This window comes from Trichechus manatus, unplaced genomic scaffold (assembly GCF_000243295.1).
Source record: "Trichechus manatus latirostris isolate Lorelei unplaced genomic scaffold, TriManLat1.0 scaffold00167, whole genome shotgun sequence".
In the NCBI taxonomy this organism is placed as follows: domain Eukaryota; kingdom Metazoa; phylum Chordata; class Mammalia; order Sirenia; family Trichechidae; genus Trichechus; species Trichechus manatus.
In genome coordinates, this window is record NW_004444103.1 from 1,553,629 (window position 1) to 1,575,080 (window position 21,452).

A 21,452-nucleotide genomic window follows, 5' to 3' on the forward strand; every position below is an offset into this window, starting at 1 on the left:
ATCTTAATTGCTTTCTTTAACTGTACTTTTTTAGTCTACAGATGGTTCTCAAAGTGGTCCATGGAGTAGTTTCTTATACTAGTAGTATTTTTGTTGTGACAGTGGTAAAATTTCAAGGGTGGCATTAATTAATTATTTGAGATTATAGAAATTAAATATCACCTTATTGATCTTAAATGCAACAGCATCTATCTAATTATTTTCAATGATTGGTGCAATTATGCATGTGTAGAATGGGTGATTTAATGGTTGAGGGGAGGAGGCTGTGGTACCACCATAGTCCAAACAAGTTCCAGTAGCAGAGTTACAGAAAAAACATATATATATAGAATATATCTTTGTATGATAGCTACTCTCCCACCACCTCAGTGTTCCTACCTACTCCCTCAAAAATATCCATGTATACTTGACTCAGCAGTTTTATAGAAGAAATTGTCTCTGCCTTCTATACCTACATATAATATACACTCTAACTGAGCTACACATAAACATTCCATGAGTTAATCCATAGGAATTTTCCCATTTATTTCTTCCCCTGGAAGGATTTTCTTAATGCGTTTATTAATCTAGAGCAGTACTTCACAGAAACTGTTCAAAATTTTGAAGACCTTGGACTTCCTGGTGGAAAATTTAGTAAAATAAGCAATAAAAACTGGTCATTATTGTTGGAAATAAGCTAGAAAATTATCTAGTAGATGAAAGTTGGACATAAGGGGTCAATAAACTTGAAGAAAAAATGTAATAGGGTCAGTTTTGCTTCTGAGAATAGACCTAGTTTGGACTTTGTTCATAAGCAGTGTATGTGACTTCCCTGCCTTGGTGTATAACTCGAGATTAGCGTACTTTGTGAGAAGTGACGGATCTGACAGCCAGCTGTGTCATAAGTTTGTCAAACGTATTAATGAATCAATCAGTCAACAAGTATTTTCCATGTATGCCTGTATTCTAGAGATATTGGGCCAAAGAAAACATCTATGACACTGTCCCTGTCCTCAAATAATAATGGAGCAGTTCTACTCTGTCCTATAGGGTTACTATGAGTCAGAATCGACTCAATGGCAACAGGTTTGGGTTTTTTTTTTTTTTTGGAGGGGGGAGAGGGACAAAACTTATACACATGCAACAATTAACAATCAAAATAATGTACAACAAAGTGTTAAATTGGAAGTGAGTGGTATATGAAAAAATTCCAGTGGCGCAAAAGGACTTGGAAGATGAAGAGATCAGTGGAAGATATTATGGAAAATATGGAACAAACACTGAGCATTGAAAAGTGAGCAAACCAGGCAAAAACAGAAAAGAAGGGAGAGAACATTCCAAGAAGGTGGAGGTATAGGTGGAAAGCACGTATTTCTGTTGTTAGCAGGGATATTTGTATTTTATGAAGCTTGCACATAAATATCTTCCATAAAGGAAAGTGGTGTTGAAAGAATCCTTTGCTTAACAGGCTTAATTATTCTTTTTAGTTTGAAGGAGATATTCAAATGTGGCAAAACCAAAACAGTCAAAGAAAAAGCATGTGCTGCAGTGATTAAACAAGAATATGAAAAACTTGGGCCATTGAGGTAAGATTCACAAACACACACATACACACACACCGCAATGTGCTGCTTATACTCCAAGTAATTATTTAAATGCAGATGAGCACATAATTGTCTGTAATGTGTTTATAACTCTTAATACGTGTCCCAAATGTGCTAACCTTTGTAAATATAACTTAATACAACAAAATACATGTTGTCTAACTAAAAATTGCTAGGTGGAATGATAAGCAGTTGAGGAACCCACAGAGGATTAAGAGCTTTTTCGAGATCCTCTGATGGTCTCAAAGTATTGGCACATCCAGTTTTTACAGTGTTCAGCTAAGATTACTCTTGACAATAGCTCAGGAAGATTCTACAAACATCCTGGCTGAGAAAATAAGAAATAATGGGGCTAGAATTTTTCCACAGGTATCAAGAAATTGTGACCCTGGTCCTCTTCATTGTAATGGCCCTGCTATGGTTTAACAGAGATCCTGGGTTTGCTTCCGGTTGGGCTGAACTTTTTCCAGAGTAAGTGTTACGTGTTATGTTTGTCTGTCCTTCCTGTGTTATATCTATTTCTCTCCTAAGTGGTTCCTATAGCTCTGAAAGACTTTAGATTTTTCTTCCTTTCCCTTGAAAAGAATTTTTCAATTCTAATCTTTTCAGAAAAAAAAAATTGTAAACACCAAAATCTAAGGTAAGATCACAGACAGAACAACCATGGTTACACTACCCTATAACTAAAAATCAAGGTCCTATATGCCTCCTACATTCATTGCAACCAGAATGCTCCTTAGAAGCAAGGATGGCGAGACTACATCTCACATACTTTGGACATGTTATGAGGAGGGATCAGTCCCTGGAGGAAAAGGACCTCATACTTGGTAAACTAGAAGGTCAGCGAGGAAGAGGAAGACCCTCAACGAGATGGATTGACACAGTGGCTGCAACAATGGGCTCAAGCATAACAAGAATTGTGAGGATGGCACAGGACTGGGCAATATTTCGTTCTGTTGTACATGGGGTCGCTATGAGTTGAAGCCAACTCGACAGCACCTAACAACAACAACATATTCATTGCAGCATTATTCACAATAGCAAAAAAATGGAAACAACCTAAGCGCCCATCCACAGATGAAAGGCTAGACAAATTGTGGTACATACACATAACGGACTACTATGCAGCCATAAGGAATAATGAAGATTTCACAAAATATAATGTGAGTGAATCTGGAGGACATTATGCTGAGTGAAACACATCAATCACAGAAGGGTAAATATTGTATGATCTCACTATTATAAAAGACAAGAATAGGTTTCCATATTAAAAAAGCAATATTCTTTGGTGGTTACTAGTCATGGGAGGGAGAATGAGGGGGAATCACTTTCTAGACAGTAGACACTTGATAGTTCTGGTGATGGGAAAGGCGATACCAAATAAGGGTGAAGTCAGCACAACTTGACCAAGGTAAATGATGACACTAAGAAGTACACAAGAATAAGGGACAGTTTTTTTAAATGCTATAATACACAGCCCTAGTGGTGCAGTGGTTAAGAGCTATGGCTGCTAACCAAAAAGGTTGACAGTTCAAATCCACCAGCTGCTCCTTGAAAACCCTATTGGGTAGTTCTACTCTGTCCTACAGGGTTGTTATGAGTTGGAATTGATTTGGTAGCAACAGGTATTTAGCAGGTATGGGTATATAATATATACAATTTTGCAGCAACGGTAATAACAGCTAAAAATATGCATGAGGTTATATAGATAGATATGTGTGCATATATATGTAAAGACAGGCATACATGAATATATGGATGTGCATGCGTAGCTGTATCTGTAGGCATATGTATATACATGTTTATGTGTGCTGCATATATATTCATACATAAAATAAAGCACTTAGGGGCACAGTTACAGATACTTCCTAGATACAAACAAACACCTCACAGGATTGGTTTTACTGGTTTAAAGGCTTAGGACCATAGCCTCATGGGGCAACTTGGTCAATTGGCATAACACAGCTCATGAATGTTCTACATCCTAGTTTGGTGAGTAGCATCTGGGGTCTTAAAACTTGCGAGCAGCCATCTAGGATATAACTATTGGTCTCTACTCATCCAGAGCAAAAGAGAGAGAAGGTTACAAAAGACTCAAAGAAGAAACTAGTCTATAGGACTAATAGTCTACACAAACCACAGCCTCACCTACCTTGAGACCAGAAGAACTAGATGGTGCCCAGCTACCATTGCTGATTGTTTCGACCAGGGACACAACAGATGGTCCTGGATAGAATGTGAGAAAAATGTAGAACAAAACTCAAATTCCTAAAAAAAAAGGCCAGACCAGTAGAGATTAGAGAAACGCCTGAGACTATCACCCTGTGGTACCCTTTAAGCTTGGAACTCAAACCACTCCCAGGGGCTGCCTTTCAGCCAAATGACAGATTGGCTCATAAAATAAATAATATTACCTTTAAGTACTGTGCTCCTAGAGCAAAGAAGAGAAGGTGAGGGGAAACAGGGAAGCTAGATTAATGGAAACAGAACAACCAGGATGGAAATAATGAGAATGCTGACACATTGTGAAAAATGTAACCAATGACAATGAACAATATGTACAGAAATTTTTAAATGAGAACCTAATTTACTGTTTAAACTTCCACCAAAAACACAATAAAATATTAAAAACAAATAAATAAATAAAAATCAAGGTCCTTTAGACAAGGCTATTTCCTTCTTTACAAAATTAGAAACAACATCTGTATAAGGGCCATGTTCCATGGTGTTTAGGAGCATAAGTTGTGGAGCTACACTGCCTGGGTTCCAATCCTGGCTCTCTCACTTACTTTGACAAAATCATTTAACCTTGTAGTTTCTTCATCTGTAAAATGGAGATAATAATACCACTTAGAATAGTGCTTCCCTTATCCTTATAGGAAATGCTATGTTACAGTCTTGAGGCAGAATTTCTTCTTCTGCTACCCATTCAATATTCTCTTTGCCCTCAGTTAGCATCTCAGCTGGTCATGGTTCTTTGCCTGGTGGGGTGACCCAAATCTTCATTCCTGAGGAGTCTGGGTCATTTATAGTCCTGCCTGAATTGGGTTGTAGTTTTCCACTGATCACAGGACAGGTAGTCCTAAGAGACACCCCAATGAATCTCCTGTATTCCAGATATACTCTTCCTTACCACCATTGTGTCATTGCAGTCTAATTTCCCCGTAGTAATCAGGATCAATTACCCCTGCCAGTACAGTAACTCCCTTCTTTGCTTGTTGATTCAGAGACATAAGGGGACCAAAGTGGCTGGGTGGCAGTCTTAACTTCCCGTTTAATGGAATCATTTTATGTCTGCTTTGGAACTAAGGCCTCTGGACCAGCAGAGCATAAAATACCAGGGACAGGAAGCAAAAATTTTGCTAGGAATAATAATGAGTGGTGCCATTCCTATTTCCACTCTTGAATCCTGGCTATGGGAGAAACAGCGCCATATGTCAGATGCTGAATTAGAGCATATTCAGCCTCCTGGAAAACATTGTCTCAGCCCTGCAAGATACTGCCACCTAGCTGGTGCTGTAACCAAGTCTTAAAAAGGCCATTTCAATATTCTATCAAGCCAGCTGCTTCAGAAAGTAGTATGCTTCTTATAGCAGAAAAAAACCCCACTCAATTCTTCTTAATAATCTGATATGACTTTACATTCTGTGATTTTTGCCAATTTTATTGTTTGACTTCTATGGAGGACTATTTCTTTGGTTTGATATCTTGCCTTTTTCTCCATTTATTTTCATTTTTGTACTAAACTAGTTCACTACAAATTCAGCCCAGCCTCTGTTTTATAGATAAGGAATTCCTGAATGAGTAATAAGACTGATTTTAAAATCTAATGCTAGAAGCTGGGTCAAAGTTAATTTTATCTCTCAGTGTCTTTTATACCAGCAGTCACGTCTGAGTCATGTCAAGTGAGGGGGAAGACTGTAGCATAATTTTCTAAATTAAGGACCATCCTACATGTCAACATAAATAATTTGGTTTAGAGGTTTGTGTTCCAAATCTGTCTTTGACTGAAGTACTCTGATTGCTAAATTCAACAGACTTCTGAGTTGGACTTCCTGTCTCACATCCCCAGCAAAAACTCATGTATTTTTAGGCAGAAACCAAGATTGTATTCTGCCCACTTGGAATAAAGGAATTCCTGCCTCCTTGAATCAGAACCTTCTGGTCATATAGGCATTGCCAACATTTTTTAAAAGGTGCAAAGACTGAGTCCAAGTTCCTCGTCATCACACAAGTAAAGCAATGTGATACACTGACATGCTATAAAGGATCAGCTTCAGTTTTCTAAACTGTTTGTTTCCTTTAGAAAGCGTAAAGCTTTTTCTTTTGAGGGGTCTTAACAAAAGACATCATCCAATTATTCAAAGCAAGAACAGTCAAATAGTTTGATATGTGCTTTGAGTTTTGTAATAGGACCTGTTGTTGTTGTCAGGTGGCATTGAGTCAGTTCCTACTATAGTGACCCTATATACAACAGAACAAAACACTGCCCAGTCCTGCACCATCCTCACAATCGTTATGCTTGAGCCCTTTGTTGCAGCCACTGTGTTAATCCATCTCATTGAGGGTCTTCCTCTTTTTCACTGACCCTCTACTCTACCAAGCTTGATGTCTTTCTCCAGGGACTGATCCCTCCTGATAACACGTCCAGAGTATGTGAGACATAGTCTCTCCATTGTTGCTTCTAAGGAGCATTCTGGCTATACTTCTTCCAAAACAGATTTGTTTGTTCTTCTGGCAGTCCATGGTATATTCAATATTCTTTGCCAACACCATAATTCAAAGGCATCAATTCTTCTTTGGAACTCTAGGCTTGAATTTTTTCTTCAGTTCTTTCAGTTTCAGAAATGCCTGATGTGCTCTTCCCTTTTGATTTCCTAACTCCAGGTCTTTGCAGTTTTCATTATAATCCTTTACTTTTTCTTCTCAAGCCACCCTTTGAAATCTTCTGTTCAGCTTTTACTTCATCATTTCTTCCATTCACTTTAGTTACTCTACGTTCAAAAGCAAGTTTTAGAGTCTATTCTGACGTCTATTTTGGTCTTTTCTTTCTTTCCTGTCTTTTTAATGACCTTTTGCTTTCTTCATGGATGATGTCCTTGAAGTCACTCCATAACTTATCTGGTCTTCAGTCATTAGTGTTCAGTGTGTCAGATCTATTCTTGAGATGATCTCTAAATTCAGGTGAGATATACTCTAGGTCATATTTTGGCTCTTGTGGAGTTGTTTTAATTTTCTTCAGCTTCAACTTGAACTTACATACGAGCAACTGATGGTGTGTTCTGCAGTGGCTCCTAATCTTATTCTGACTGATGATATTGATCTTTTCCATCATCTCTTTCCACAGATGTAGTCAATATGATTCCTATGTATTCCATCTGACAAGGTCCACATGTATAGTCGTCGCTTATGTTGTTGAAAAAAAGGTATTTTTAATGAATTAGTCATTGGTCTTGCAAAATTCTGTCATGTGGTCTCCAGCATCATTTCTGTCACCAAGGCCATATTTTCCAACTACTGAACCTTCTTTTTGTTTCCAACTTATGCATTCCAATCACCAGTAATTATCAATGCATCTTCACTGCATGTTTTATCAATTTCGGACTGCAGAAGTTGGTAAAAATCTTCAGTTTCTTCATCTTTGGCATTAGTGGTTGGTGAATAAATTTGCATTTGTATTAATTGGTCTTCCTTGTAGGTGTACAGATATTATCCTATCACTGACAGTGTCGTACTTCAGGATAGATCCTAAAATTTTCTTTTTGACAATGAATGTAATGCTGTTCCTCTTAAATTTGTCATATGATTGTCTGATTCAAAATGTCAAGGTGACATCTTCCCTTTTCAACACTTTCAAAGACATCTTTTGCAGCAGGTTTGCCCAATGCAATGCATCTTTGGATTTCTTGACCGCTGCTTTCATGGGTGTTGATTGTGGGTCCAGGTAAAATGAAATCCTTGATAACTTGAATATTTTCTCTGTTTATCATGATGTTGCTTATTGGTCTTCCTTGTAGGCATATGAATATTATCTTATCACTGACAGATTGCACTTCAGGATAGATCTTGAAATGTTCTTTTTGACAATGAATGTGTTGCCGTTACTCTTCAATTTGTCGTTCCAAGCATAATAGACCATATGATTGTCTGATTCAAAATGGCCAGTACCAGTCCATTTCAGCTCACTAAAACCTAGGATATTGATCTTCAAGTGTACCATTTCATTCTTGACTATTTCCAAGTTTCCTAGATTCATACTTTATACATTCTATGTTCCGATTATTAATGTATGTTTGCAGCTGTTTCTTCTCATTTTGAGTCATGCCACAACAGCAAATGAAGGTCCCAAAAACTTTTCTTAATCCACGTCATTAAGGTCAGCTCTGCTTTGAGGAGGCAGCTCCTCCTCCGTCCTATTTTGAGTGTCTTCCAACCTGAGGGGCTCATCTTCTGGCACTATATCAAACAATATTCTGCTGCTATTCACAAGGTTTTTACTGGCCAGTTTTTTTTTTAAGTAGGTTGCCAGGTCCTTTTTCCTGTCTGTCTTAGTCTGGAAGCTCTGCTGAAACCTGTCCACCATGCGTGACCCTGCTGGCATTTGAAATACCGGCCGCATAGCTTCCATCATCACAGCAACACGCAAGCCACCACTATACAACAAACTGACAGACAAGTGGTGAATTTAAAGTATATGTTCTGTAAAATACATTTGTTATGTAAAGTTTTTAGGTAAGTAGAATTTCCAGAGCTAGAGTGATGTATGAAGATTTATGGCTACTACCTAATGTTTTCATTCCGTCTGCTTGAACCTGGACTGAATTCAGTGTTTCTTTTCATACAAAACAAATCAGGTTACATGATGCCTGACCCAACCTGGCAAAAATCCAACCTAAAATTATATCTGAAATCAAATAAGAAACAGTAAAATTATAAATAATAGTCAAATTTGTAGAATAAAGGCTGCCAAGGTAGCTTTTTACTCAACAAAGAAAGAAAATAGTTCTGTAGTTAAGAGATGCAGATTGCTTTAAATTTTGTTATATTGAGAAATATAATGCATTTCTGTGATTATTAAGATTTTTCAAGTAAATTACAGGAATACAGAGCTTCTAGAGTATGTACACATTGCCCAGTGACGAGGAAGTAAAGTAATCTTTAAGGTGTTCATATTTCTTCTCATGCTATAAAGATGCACTAGTTAATATCACTGACTTCTAAAACTGATTTCTAATCATTTATGCCCATTTCACTTACATCTCATCTCCAGGTGCTTCTTAACTGTTGAAGTTTCTGGAAAGTTGTCTTATTTGCTAGAATGGTCTGGTGATTCTAACACCCCCATCTGTTCCTGAATCAATCTTAATTTGTACAGTGATCATTTATGAGCATCTCAGAACCCGTTCCAGCAATTAATATTCTTGATTGAGTTTCATAGGATACAGTGATTAAAATGGGTTGATTTCGTTTGTATAATATGGCTCAGGTCTATAACTGTAGAAGCAGGTGTTATGTCTTAGAAAACAGATCAATTCCTTTTGACAATTTACATAAAAGTTTTCAAGAGTTTTTGGGGTCTCTAGAAACATCCATCCCTAGCCACATTTTAATAGAAAGATGTTATAAATCAAGTATATGGGGCTTTGCCTCTTTTAGAAATTGTTTCATCCTCAATTCTCTGCCAATCTAATTTTTAAAAATAACTGATTTAAAGTAGAAATGAATGGATCTGTAAGAGTGTCCAAAAGGGAAGTTTGCCAGGTTGGCCTGGTATATCAGCATGTGTATACATGGTACTGAAAATAAGGATAGATATATGGGAATATGATTCTGATATTTCCAGTTTTACTAAAGTATGTAATGGAAATCAATAGTTTTTAGAGGAGATTATCCAGAGAAAATGATCTATAGTACCACTACTACTTATGTACTTTTAGAATAATCAATTGATATTTATCTCATATAAGTTCCTGATTCTGTTTTTTAATACATTCATTTGTCCTTTTTCAGGTACCCAGGTTTTGCTACAGATTCAACTGTTGCCTTACTTGTAGGACTCCTGTTTTTTATTATCCCAGCTAAGCCATTGACTAAAACTACACCCACAGGAGAAACTGGTTAAGTATCATTTATAATTCTGGATGAATTTGATAGAAGAGTAAAAATGTACTCTGTTGGTTTCAATTAGCAGTTAAAACAGAAGGAATGGACATGCTGACACAAGCTCTGGCCTACCAGGTCCTATTTGCAAACTGCAACCCCTGTTCAGCCAGAACATGTTCTCTACCCACAAGGGGAATCCTCTTTGCAGAAGTGACAGGTCGATTCCTTTATGTACCATGGTTAGGGCTCTGCCACAAGTGGTAATACGTGACCTGTGATAAACTCCCTTCCCTGCCATAATTAAAATTAATCTCACTGTGGAAAACATAGGAACAGGAACTCGGATGTCATTACTTTGTGATGAACCCTTGGTAATGAATGCTGAGGACCTAAGAAGGTGAGGAATTCAAAGGGAAAGAGCATTTACAGCCTTCTAGTGGTCCTGAAGAAATGCACATCAACTCCAAGCAAGCCATAACCTACTGTTACCATTGAAAGAAAAGATAGTGGGAGCATCCATTATATGTACAACACGTGGGCAAAGAAGCATGCACGTTTGCACACACATGCCCCTAGAAAAACACACACCTACTTCTTAAACATGGTATTCATCCATATTTATACTTTATACCTATTTTGGGTGGTCATATTCCTATGTTGTCAATATGAAACAAATGGTTTATAATCGTTTGGGAATAATCGTGTAGAATTTAGTTTTTTACATGAATAGAATTGGGAGTCATGCAGTTGGGTTGACTTACCTGGATCCTTGAGCCATAATCTATAAATGGCTAGTGTATCAGATTTCTGAGACATGATATATGTGACCAGCGTAGTGTAAAAGCAAGTGACTTTTGTTCTTTACTCAAGATTAGAATATCACATAAACGTGTGTTATAATGAGATGTTGCAATGTAGGACATTTATATTCATAAGAGATCTTGAGGACTCTGACCATTATAGTCAAAGTCCTAAGGCCTGGCTATGGCAAGTGTTGAGGAACCAATACTTGGCTTTTGCTTCCCTGGCCGCCACATCTGAATCTCCCCCTCAGAGGGAGCCTTGCCCTTATCCACCTTTCTCTCTCCCCTCATTCTCCAACACTTCTTCTCCCTGATAAACTCATTCACATTAGTTTTAAAAATGGCAGGTGAGATATAATATGTCAAATTTTAAATGAGAGGTACAGCCTAGAAATGTTTGAATTTCAACAGGATATATGGCCTTAATCCAAGTAAGAAAGGTGATGGCAAAATGTTAGTCATTAGTGAGGGCTGGTTTGTTTTTGGTCTCAGGGAAGGAGATAGGAAGGAGGCTTATTAGAAACCTTGAAATCTCATCATGTAGACGGCTGCCTGCTACACATAAATGTTAAATAGGCTTAATGTGTTCATTAATAAAGTTCTTTCTCGACAGATCAATGGAGAGATAAGGACCCAAATATCAAAAGAAATCTTTATAATAATTGGTTTATGAGTATCTTAAGGGACTCACTAAACCAAAAAAAAAAAAAAAAACTCATCGAGTCGATTCTGACTTACAGTGACCCTATAGAAGGGTAGAACTGCCCCATAGGGTTTCCAAGGAGTGGCTGGTGGATTTGAACTGCTGACCTTTTGGTTAGCAGCCAGTCTCTTAACGACTGCACCACCAGGGCTCCAGAGTCTCCCTAAACCCATAACCCCTTGCCATCGAGTCGATTCCAACTCAAAGTGACCCCACAGGACAGAGTAGAACTGCCCCATAGGGTTTCCAAGGAGTGGCTGGTGTATTTGAACTGCTGACCTTTTGGTTAGCAGCCAAACTCTTAACCACTGCGCCACCAGGGTTTTCAGGATCTCACTAGTGATACTTCAATTATTTCATCCGAACTTTGAACTTTTTTTTTAAAACTGGAATCCTGGTGAACGCGTCATGCCCTTCTTCATGATCAAAAAAATAATAAAATAGTCAAGTAAATAGTAGTGAGTAATAATTATAATACTATAGTCATGCTATCAAAACCAATGGAACATTACAGACATTTTGCATAGAGAAGAATAATGTAGTCCCGTGCACTATGTTACTTATAGTAGGCAACGAGTTAGTGGAATGAATGACTGAATGAATGAATAGCTTTATAAATGACAATGTTATAATTTATCTACATTTATTGTATAATATTACCGAAGGGATTTTTCCAAGTTACAGCATTTCTTTAAAACAATATGGGAATATTATAAACTTCCTATAAGATGGCTGTTCAGTATTCTGGAAAAAAAAAATGTCATGTTGTCATATTTCAAGCAATGTGTAACTATAGGACTTTTGTGTTGCAGTTGCTTTTGATTACTCTCCACTGATTACTTGGAAAGAATTCCAGTCATTCATGCCCTGGGATATAGCCATTCTTGTCGGTGGAGGGTTTGCCCTGGCAGATGGCTGTGAGGTAATACTCTGCGTCTAGGATATTTAACAGCTAATGAGACTGTTCAAAAGAAGAACACAGAGACATTCAGGCTTTTGGCATATTCAGCTTTATTCTATCATTTTAATGATGCAGGTTTCAATAACCATCAGTGCGTATACCACACAGATGAGCTGAGTTCAGAGTTCAAGAATTTTTACAGACTGCAAGCATAAAAGATCATTGTTATGGTGTTCCAGCATGACAAAAGAAATAAAGCAAAGAAGATTAAAATTCTTAATCCATGAAATTGTATTAGAAGACTGGCTTAGTAAGAAAAAGCGTATATAAAAATAATATGTAAAGTAGTTCCTATTGAACATATTTTTTGTTTATTTACCTTATTTCACAATGAATTTGAGTAGCTTCTAGACTTCTCTTCAAAATATCATGGTCTTATTGTTATCAAAGAAGAAGGAGGAATAAGATTCACGTTAAATGCACTTAATAAGTGTTTATTGAATAAAATCCAGAGAGAATTTCACATAACCTTTTTTAATGTTGTACATCATCTTAGGGAGAAATTGAAACACCAGAAGGAATAAAGTTGGCTATTTCTGTGACATATCTGTCCAGTTGCTATAGCTCAGCAGTCTGGTGAGGCCCTTGGCCTTTGGAATTGCCCTGGTCATTGTAGGATTGCTGGAAGAAAAATATCTTCTCCAAAAATTCCTTTAAAATTCTTCACTCTTTGACTAATCAAAAACTTCTCATTTCTGCAGTTTGTAGTCTTTTGTAAAATACTCGAAGTTCATGGGTGTTCCATTTCCTCCTCCAAATTCCTTCTCAAATTGAAAAGGATAGTAAGAAGGTGTTGTGTCCAGCCCTTTAGCTCCAGGCAGTTAAATTTTTATACTTATACTCCTCAAGACCAATAACTATCTCTTCTTGTCTTTGCTTCTGACTTCATTGTCAATTTTTCTGTGTAGAATTTCGATACTGAGCTTTCAGCAAGAGGATTTAGTAATAGCTGTAAGTCTTAGAAATTGTCTCAATTCTGAGTGCCACTTACATCTTTTTAGGTCTAGATTTGGCTTGTCTCACAGAATACCCAAATACAAATGAGAAATGTAAGATAAATATACTTTTTCCCCCCACTTTTTCAGCAGTAATGTGGTCTGTTTTCTCAGAATAAACAACTTCCATCCCTATGTCCATTCAGTTGAATTGTGGGGAAATCAGAATCAGGAAGTCTGACACTGACGTGAACTTTGCTCATTTCTCTTCCTCAGAATGTCTGTCTGGATTGGGCCCCAGACATTCACTGTGGTTTTGAAAGCATTGGCCAGACTGCAGAATAGCCAAAATCGAAAGAAATGAAAAATGGTGGACTTCGCCTGATGAACTGTGTTCTCTAAGTGAAAGAATCAGAAGAATCATGGAGGGAGGTCTAATCTGCTATACAAGTCATAAAACATAGAACCAGGTCTCTGTAGAATAGAGAATACCCCTGGAATACCCTCCTCCTGAGCAGTCAGATTGAAAGCATTAGCTTCAGAAACATGGCTGGGATAAATTTGCCCCTAGAAACTGGTTTTACAAAGATTTGGAGATTATTAATTTGCTTTAACTTATCACAAGGTGTAATTTTTCTGGTAAATGTCCAGAACTAGATAACCCTTTAAGTTGGGAAGGGGGTGACAGCAGCTACTAGGTGTTCACCTTATTACAATTCTCTCTCTCTTAAATACCTCTTGATTTTTTTTTTTTTTTAACATGATCTCCAGATCAAACCAAAACCAAACCCATTGCCAGAACTGCCCATAGGGTTTCCAAGGATACCTGGTGGACTCCAACTGTCAATCTTTCGTTTAGCAGCTGTAGCTCTAACCGTCACACCACCAGGGTTTCCAATCTCCCTATAGTCACTTTCAATTCTTATCATGTAGTCACTTTCACATTCTTATCCAATAAATAACCTCTCCTCTCCCCTGTCACACAATCCTCAGAATTCATCTGCTAATTAAACATGGAGGATTTAACACTTTTTTCTTCATTCCCTCTCAAATTCCCATTTAAATGGCAAAAAAGGGAACAAAATAGCATAAATCCATAAAGACAAAGAATATATGAGAGAGGAGACAATGACAGACAAGAGAGTTGATAAAATTTGGAAGATGGAAAGAGGATGTTTGAAGGGTAACTGACTTGGTAGAGTAGAAAGATGAAAACTACGGGCCTGCAAAGAGAAGGGCCAGCAAGACATAAGACAATTAGCCCAAGGATCCTGGAAGAACTCAGGATTTAGAGATAGCAGGGTAAAAGCCCGTGCTGAGAATAGAGGATAGCTTAAAAAGTGTTTAAGGGGCTCTCCCTAGTTCAGAACAGCCAGGGATCTGTTCTTCCTCCTTTGTAACAGAAAACTGGAGTTTACTCTCTAACAGCATTGAACTAAAGAGACACTGGCTCACAGCTCAATTATCTACAGTAGAGTCTGCCATTCAACAACCCTTCCACAGACACAGAGGTTCCAGTTATCATTTAACATGAGTAGGTAGTCAAGGATCACCAGTCAATTGGAAAAGCCTCTGATATTATAACAAGAAACAAACAAACACACAAAAAAAGAAAGGACCATAGAAAAAGCAAGTATAATGGAGGAAGCAAGGAAAACTTTAAAAAGTTTGTCACTGATTACCTCAGAAAGATGTCAGAAACATTACAGATATGAAACTAAAATAGAATGTATTTAAAAAAAAAAAAAGGCAACAAGAAAGAGCCCCTGAAATTTAGAAATAAGATAGCAGAAATAAAAAATTCAGTAGCAGGGTTAGAAGATAAAGTTTGAACATATCCCAAAAAGTAGAACAAGAAGACAAAGAGAAGGTAATTATGAAAAAAAAATAGGTAAGAAAATTAGAGCATCAGTCAAAAATGTCCGAGAGCCGACTATTAGGAGTTTTAGAAAGAATAAATAAGCAAACAAACAAGAAAATAGAAGGAAGGACACTTCCAAAAAAAGAATACAAAGACATTTCCTGGGACCGAAGGCTTTGGGATTCTGGACTGAGTTAGTGAGTGCCCAACACCAGAGTATTCATGAAGATTTTGGAACTCTAGGGATGTAGATAGGTTCCCAACAGCCTCCAGAGAGGAGGAACAGTATACGTCCAATCTTTTCTAGCTGCGTCTAATCAGACATCTATGTTATTTGTAATCATATTCTAGGATGAATTTGTGCCAGTATGACTTAAAGAGTAGACAGTATTTTTCCAGCTAAAAGTCAAAACCTCTATATATATATATATATATATATGTGTGTATATATATATATATATGTCTAAACCACAAATAGACTCACACATGCGGTAGCTCACTGGAATCTTCTCACGAAAGGATTTTCCCTTCCATTGATGGGAGGGAGATTTGGGAAACAGAAGAACATGAACGACATACCTGCTAATCTGAGTACAACCTATTTTTCTGCGCTACACACAATGAATCAAAGATCAGAATGGTTTCGGGCTTCTAAATAGTCCAACTGGAAGCCACAGGAAATTGGAAAAATGGCTTGAAACCACTGAGTGATAATTATTCTAAATCTAGTATTCTATAAAAGCTAAACTATCAAAATAGTGTGAAAATAAAGTGGTTTTCAGACCTGCAGAGACCAAAAAAAAAAAAAGTTGCCTCCCATCCACCAGTTCTCAGGAAGCTGCAGAAGGATGAGCTGCACCAACCCAAAGGAATAAACAAGAAAGGAAGCTAGAGAGCCCCATATCGGAGGAAGTCGAATGGGATTCATGGTATGGTAGTGAAGAGAGGTCCCAGAATAACAATGGAGTAGATCTAAAGAGCATCAAATCCAGATGGAGCAGGAGGAGGGAACACTCCAGAATGGAAGTTTCCATGGGGGAAAATGGAAAAGAACAATTAACTGATATGTTTGAGTGCTTAGAGAGTCTTATGGAGAGTGTAATGAAGAATAATGATAGGTACTTAGAAGACTAAGCAAACAAAAAGAATGAAGCAAATTATTTTTTGGGGAAAAAAAAAGATTTTTTAAGTGCAAATGTAATCCTTGTGCACTAAGTGGCTCAGTTGTGAATAATATTTATATAATCATGATATAAAACATTAAATATTGATCTAGCCAAAAATTTTGATATATCAGTGTGAGGGGAGTGGAGGGATGGAAAATAAATATTTGGTGGATGGTGTAAGAAAAGTACATCCATATCGAACTTATTAGGAAGTCAGTAAATAATATATAAACTTAAGAAAGAGCATAATTAGAATACTATTTTGAAAGCTCTCTATAAATACCTAAATATAGCTAGAAATAGCTAGTAAGGGTTGAAAGTTGTTGCCTCTGGGGGATAGAGCTTAGGAATGGGGAGATGTGGATCAGAAGGGCTGCTCTTAAAGTCCTACAGAACTACATGACTTGTTAAAATATCCATATATGTTAATTTAATAAAATTAATATTTAATTGAAAAAAATGTGGGAAAACAATTCACACTTCTTAAAGCATGTTGGTAGTGTTAAAATAAGACTGAGAGCCACCCAGATCTACAAAACCACAGAAAAATATGAGAAAATTATATTTTAGAAACTGATTCTGAGAGCCAATTAGAATTTTTTATGTATTTAAATTGTGTCTAATAAAATAAATTATTAATGAATGACAACTATTGCAAATTTGTTTTTTAGGAGTCAGGACTCTCCCAGTGGATAGGAAACAAATTATCTCCTCTAGGTTCGTTACCGGTATGGCTAATAATTCTGATCTCTTCTATGATCGTCACATCTTTAACAGAGGTAGCCAGCAACCCAGCTACCATTACTATTGTTCTCCCAATATTATCTCCACTGGTGAGTATTCTATTTATGCCCTGTCACTATTCATCAAGCATAGGGATTTACTCTGAAATACTGGTTCTCATATTGTGGTGTGGGATCTTATTTGGCCTGAACGGCCCTCCTACAATTAGCTTAAAGAGTGGTCTATATTAGCATTAATCATTTTTGTTTTAGGAGATCTCAACCTCAGAGACCTATTTTCTTCCCTTTTCAAGTGGCTTGATCTTAAGTGAACCAGCTACCATCTCTCCCCACTGTTTCTTCATCTGCAGAAAAATGAGAGGGCTAGTCGAGGTCTATTGCCGCTGTAGGGCTTTGGGACTCAGTGGTTCCTGGCAACTTTAGTGCCTAACATTGCCATGTCTCCCTGCTGGAGATTATTCCTGGCATTCTGAGATGTGCTTCATACAAGTGATTTGCAAATGAATGAAGGGCTGGGCTTACAGTTCACGTTTCAAGCTTAGATATCTTAGACACAGTTCTCTACCGGCCCAGGAAAGATTTTTGTTTAAAAAAAAGATAAGAAGCAGACAGAGATGCTAGCAGAGGCAGAGAAAAACCACCTTCCTTTCTTCTCCCCACCTAGATGTCTTCCCTGTCTTTAATTTTACCTTTGCTGACAATTACACGAAACAGCTTTAAGTAAAAAGATGTTCTTACTCAAGCAGATGAGTTTGATGAAAGAAAAACAAAATAAATGAAGAAGGATAGCCCTTCTGGGATTGTTCTGCTACCAGCTGTGAGAATTGATTATGCTTTCGCTTAAAGCTCCCCCACCCCCACCAAAGGGGCATATGTTGACATTCGTGGGCTGCTGCATCATATTAGATTTTAAAAAGTAGGCAATTTATATTAGTAAAATATCATTTGAGTTTTCTTTTTTTCTGTGTTGTCCCCTGCCCCCAACGAGGAGCAGTTACAAAATTATGTGATAAATTAAGAATAATAGTAACACTTCTTCTATGATGATCCCAAAGCAGATTTTAGTTTACGTACACCACAGAGGCAGTGGTATAATGAGAAGCTCTGGAGCCAGTGTTACCTGAGACCCTACCCAAGCATTACCAGCTGTGTGCTTGGGCATTACTTTAGTTTCTATGGGCCTCAGTTTCTTCACCTGTTATCTGAGGGTATTAGTAGACATCTCATAAGGTTATTGTGAACATTAAATAAAGATAAACATATGTATCTATATGTATATATTTATGTATATAAGTATATACATTTATGGAAACCCTAGTGGTGTAGTGGTTAAGAGCTACAGCTGCTGACCAAAAGGTCAGCAGTTCGAATCCACCAGGCCCTCCTTGGAAACCTTATGGGGCAGTTCTACTCTGTCCTATAGGGTAACTACGAGTTGGAATCAACTTCATGGCAAGGGGTTTGGTTTTTTTTTGGTTTATATACATTTATTACATATATGTCTTCCTTTAATTTTCACAATAACCTTATGAGTTGTACATACATACATACATACATACATACATATATATATATGCATGAATGTGTAAGGAGCCACGGTGTTACAACAGTTAAATACTCAGCGGCTAACCGAAAGGCTGGCAGTTTGAACTCACCCAGTGGCTCTGCAGGAGAAAGACCTAGCGATCTGCTTCTGTAAAGATTATAGTCAAGAAAACCCTGTGGGGCAATTGTACTCTATCAGCTGGGGTTGCCATGAGTCAGAATCGACTCTATGGCACCCAACAACATTTATGTATGTATACACACACACATACACAGCACAGCACCTAGCACTAAGTAAATGGTTGCAATTTTTTAAATTTAGTTTTTGGAATAAAAGTTAATTTTCTAAATGAGCTAAGCTATAATGCCTAAACCAAATAAACAAGAGAAAAAGACATTTTCCGGAAAAAAAAATTCTTCCAGATATAGCTGTACTTACAAAGACATAATTTTATGTCTTCAGGTTTCAACCTTCTTCTGGGAAAGTTTATTATAGTAAATATGCTCGTTTTGATGCCTGGTGCCTACCGTCAATTTTACTGGGATTCGTTTTTATCTTTTCCAATAGGCTGAAGCCATTGAAGTGAATCCTCTTTACCTTTTGCTACCTTGTACTCTGTGTGTTTCATTTGCATTCCTCCTACCGGTAGCAAATCCACCCAATGCTATTGTGTATTCATACGGCCATCTCAAAGTCGTTGACATGGTGAGTTACCAAAAAGAATATTATCGGATCTAGTACACTTTTTTGGTGGTCTTGGGTTCTCTCTCTTTTTATACGCTAACCAGCATCCGGGTAAAGCATGACTTGAATTCTGCTTCAGAAGGTTAGTGCACGACTGGTCATAGGGTTCTTTTTGAGAGTATAACTAGAAAGGAACATGCCATTCGAATTCATGATCACAAATACAGAGATACTGAATGCACCAGTAATGCCCTGAAGGAAGGAAAAGAGTAGCTCAGCATGGCTGCTTAAGCTCGCATGTCAAGATCATGATTCAATCCAACCTGGGCAAAAGGAATAAATAGTAAAGAATCGGGTTAATGAAAGTCAGCAATCAAAATAGCACTATGGTTTGCTATCACAGATATTTATGCAACCAATATTTGTTCTGAACAAGACACGGGGCTCAATGCCTGACAGATGCCCCAATTCAGATACCCATCGTTCTCTGGCTTCCTGTTACTGGCACACCGATGTAATAGAACAAGCATGTGATGATGGAGAAGTTAAGTGATAAAACCTACACATCTTAACGAAATACAAACTAGGGCCCGAGTCAAAAACTGGTTTGAAATTATCGTAGTCAGGTCCCATATTCATTTTCAATTTCCAAACCAGCCCAAACAAGCCAATAACCAAGGAAATGGTCCTGCGAACACAGTTCCAAAGTAAGTCCAGCTCTCATGCTTCCACCCAGAGTCCTGTTCCTGAGCCCCTGCGACATAAAGGCTCTGGAACTGCCTCCACAAAGAAGTCATATAATATCCTTTTGGAAAATAAAATCTGTATAATGCAACATAAGCAATGTTCTCATGTACGTATATTAAAAAAATAAAAACAGGGTTCTGGACTAAATAACTGGCTTGCCCTGGTGGCACAGTGGTTAAGTGCTTGGCTACTAACCAAAAGGTCGGCAGTTCGAACCCACCAGAGGCTCCACAGGAGAAAGATATGGCGGTCTGCTTCCGTAAACATTTATAGCCTATATAGGGTCGCTGTGAGTCGTAATCAACTTGAAAGCAATGGGTTTTTTGTTTTTTGTTTTTTTGGTTTCTGTAATAATCATTCCTAGGTATTCCTTTTTGCTTTAGGACTCCATGTTTTAATACATAGGTCAGCAAACTTCCTTTATAAAGGGCCAGATAGTAAATACTTATGGCTCTGTGGGCCGTACAATCTGTCACGACTACTTCAGCTCTGCTATTGTAGCGTGTAAACAGCCATAGATAATACATAAAACAAATGTGCGTAGCTGTTGGCCAATAAAACTTTATTTACAAAATAGGCCACAGGCAGTAGTTTGCTGACCTCCTAATAGATAGACAGCACCTTGGAAATGGTTTAATAGGCACCAGAATGATGACCAAAGAGCTAGACAAAGTGTGAACTCTAAAGATGAGTAGAAGTGGCATTAATAAGTCTCAGTAAGAGAATACAGAAAGGCAAACTACTAATATTGAGTGGATATGAAGGATCTGGTTATAAACAGCTTGTTATCATAGGGGGTATGGTGGCCTGAATTTATTCATTGAAATATGATATGATAAAACACAAATTGTGATTTAGCACAAAATGACAAATTTTTAAAGGGGTTTTTCTCTAGTCAGAAAGGCTTAGGCATGTTCCTAAGATGAACCACTCTGAGACTCTCCACCTAAATGGCATTCAGTTGGGGACAAATTCTCTTTTGGCATGAGTGGAAGAAGACCCCATGTTTTTTGAAATGACAACAATTTCTACTGATCATTTAGGAGTCATGTAAATCTGACATATGCCTTTGCAACAGTATTCCAGTTCTCCCGGAGATTCTTCCTGGAAGACTGACTTTCACACTCTTTCTGGTTTAAGGTTAAAGCTGGACTTGGCGTGAACATTGTGGGTGTTGCCGTGGTGATGCTCGGCATATCCACCTGGATCGTGCCCATGTTTGACCTGCACACTTATCCCGCTTGGGCTCCTCTACCGAATAACCAGACCATACCATGACCAGCAGGAGTGTTCTGACTATCCTGTGGTGAGTTTTGGAACCATTATGAATTCACTATAAAATTTGGCTCTGAATAACTGATAAGCCATTCAAATCAGACCTGGTTTAGCTTCTGTGGTTTCAGCGAGACCTGCTGTCAAAAGTCAAAACTCAAGTGCCCACATCTCCTTTGAGATACAACCCGAGGACCCCTACGCGTCTTCATCAAGAAGCCTGGGCTTGAGATTTTGCTCATGGACCATCTGCATCTTGCTTTGTCTGAAGATTTATTTATAATTTGACCTTCAAAGAGATTAGAGCATTTGCTTCATCTTACATTTCAAGTTCAGATTAACATT

General features: G+C 37.7%; 1 protein-coding gene across 1 annotated transcript in view; it reads left to right on the forward strand.

Moving 5' to 3' along the window:
* SLC13A1 (solute carrier family 13 member 1) overlaps positions 1–21,113 on the forward strand; it is a 59,220-nt gene extending 38,107 nt beyond the window's left edge. The window contains exons 9-15 of the mRNA XM_004386534.1: positions 1,467–1,565; positions 1,953–2,054; positions 9,594–9,700; positions 12,005–12,114; positions 16,787–16,948; positions 18,972–19,109; positions 20,976–21,113. Coding sequence (XP_004386591.1) covers positions 1,467–1,565; positions 1,953–2,054; positions 9,594–9,700; positions 12,005–12,114; positions 16,787–16,948; positions 18,972–19,109; positions 20,976–21,113 — 856 coding nt within the window. The remainder of the gene's footprint in view (positions 1–1,466; positions 1,566–1,952; positions 2,055–9,593; positions 9,701–12,004; positions 12,115–16,786; positions 16,949–18,971; positions 19,110–20,975) is intronic.
* The last annotated feature ends 339 nt before the right edge of the window (positions 21,114–21,452 follow it).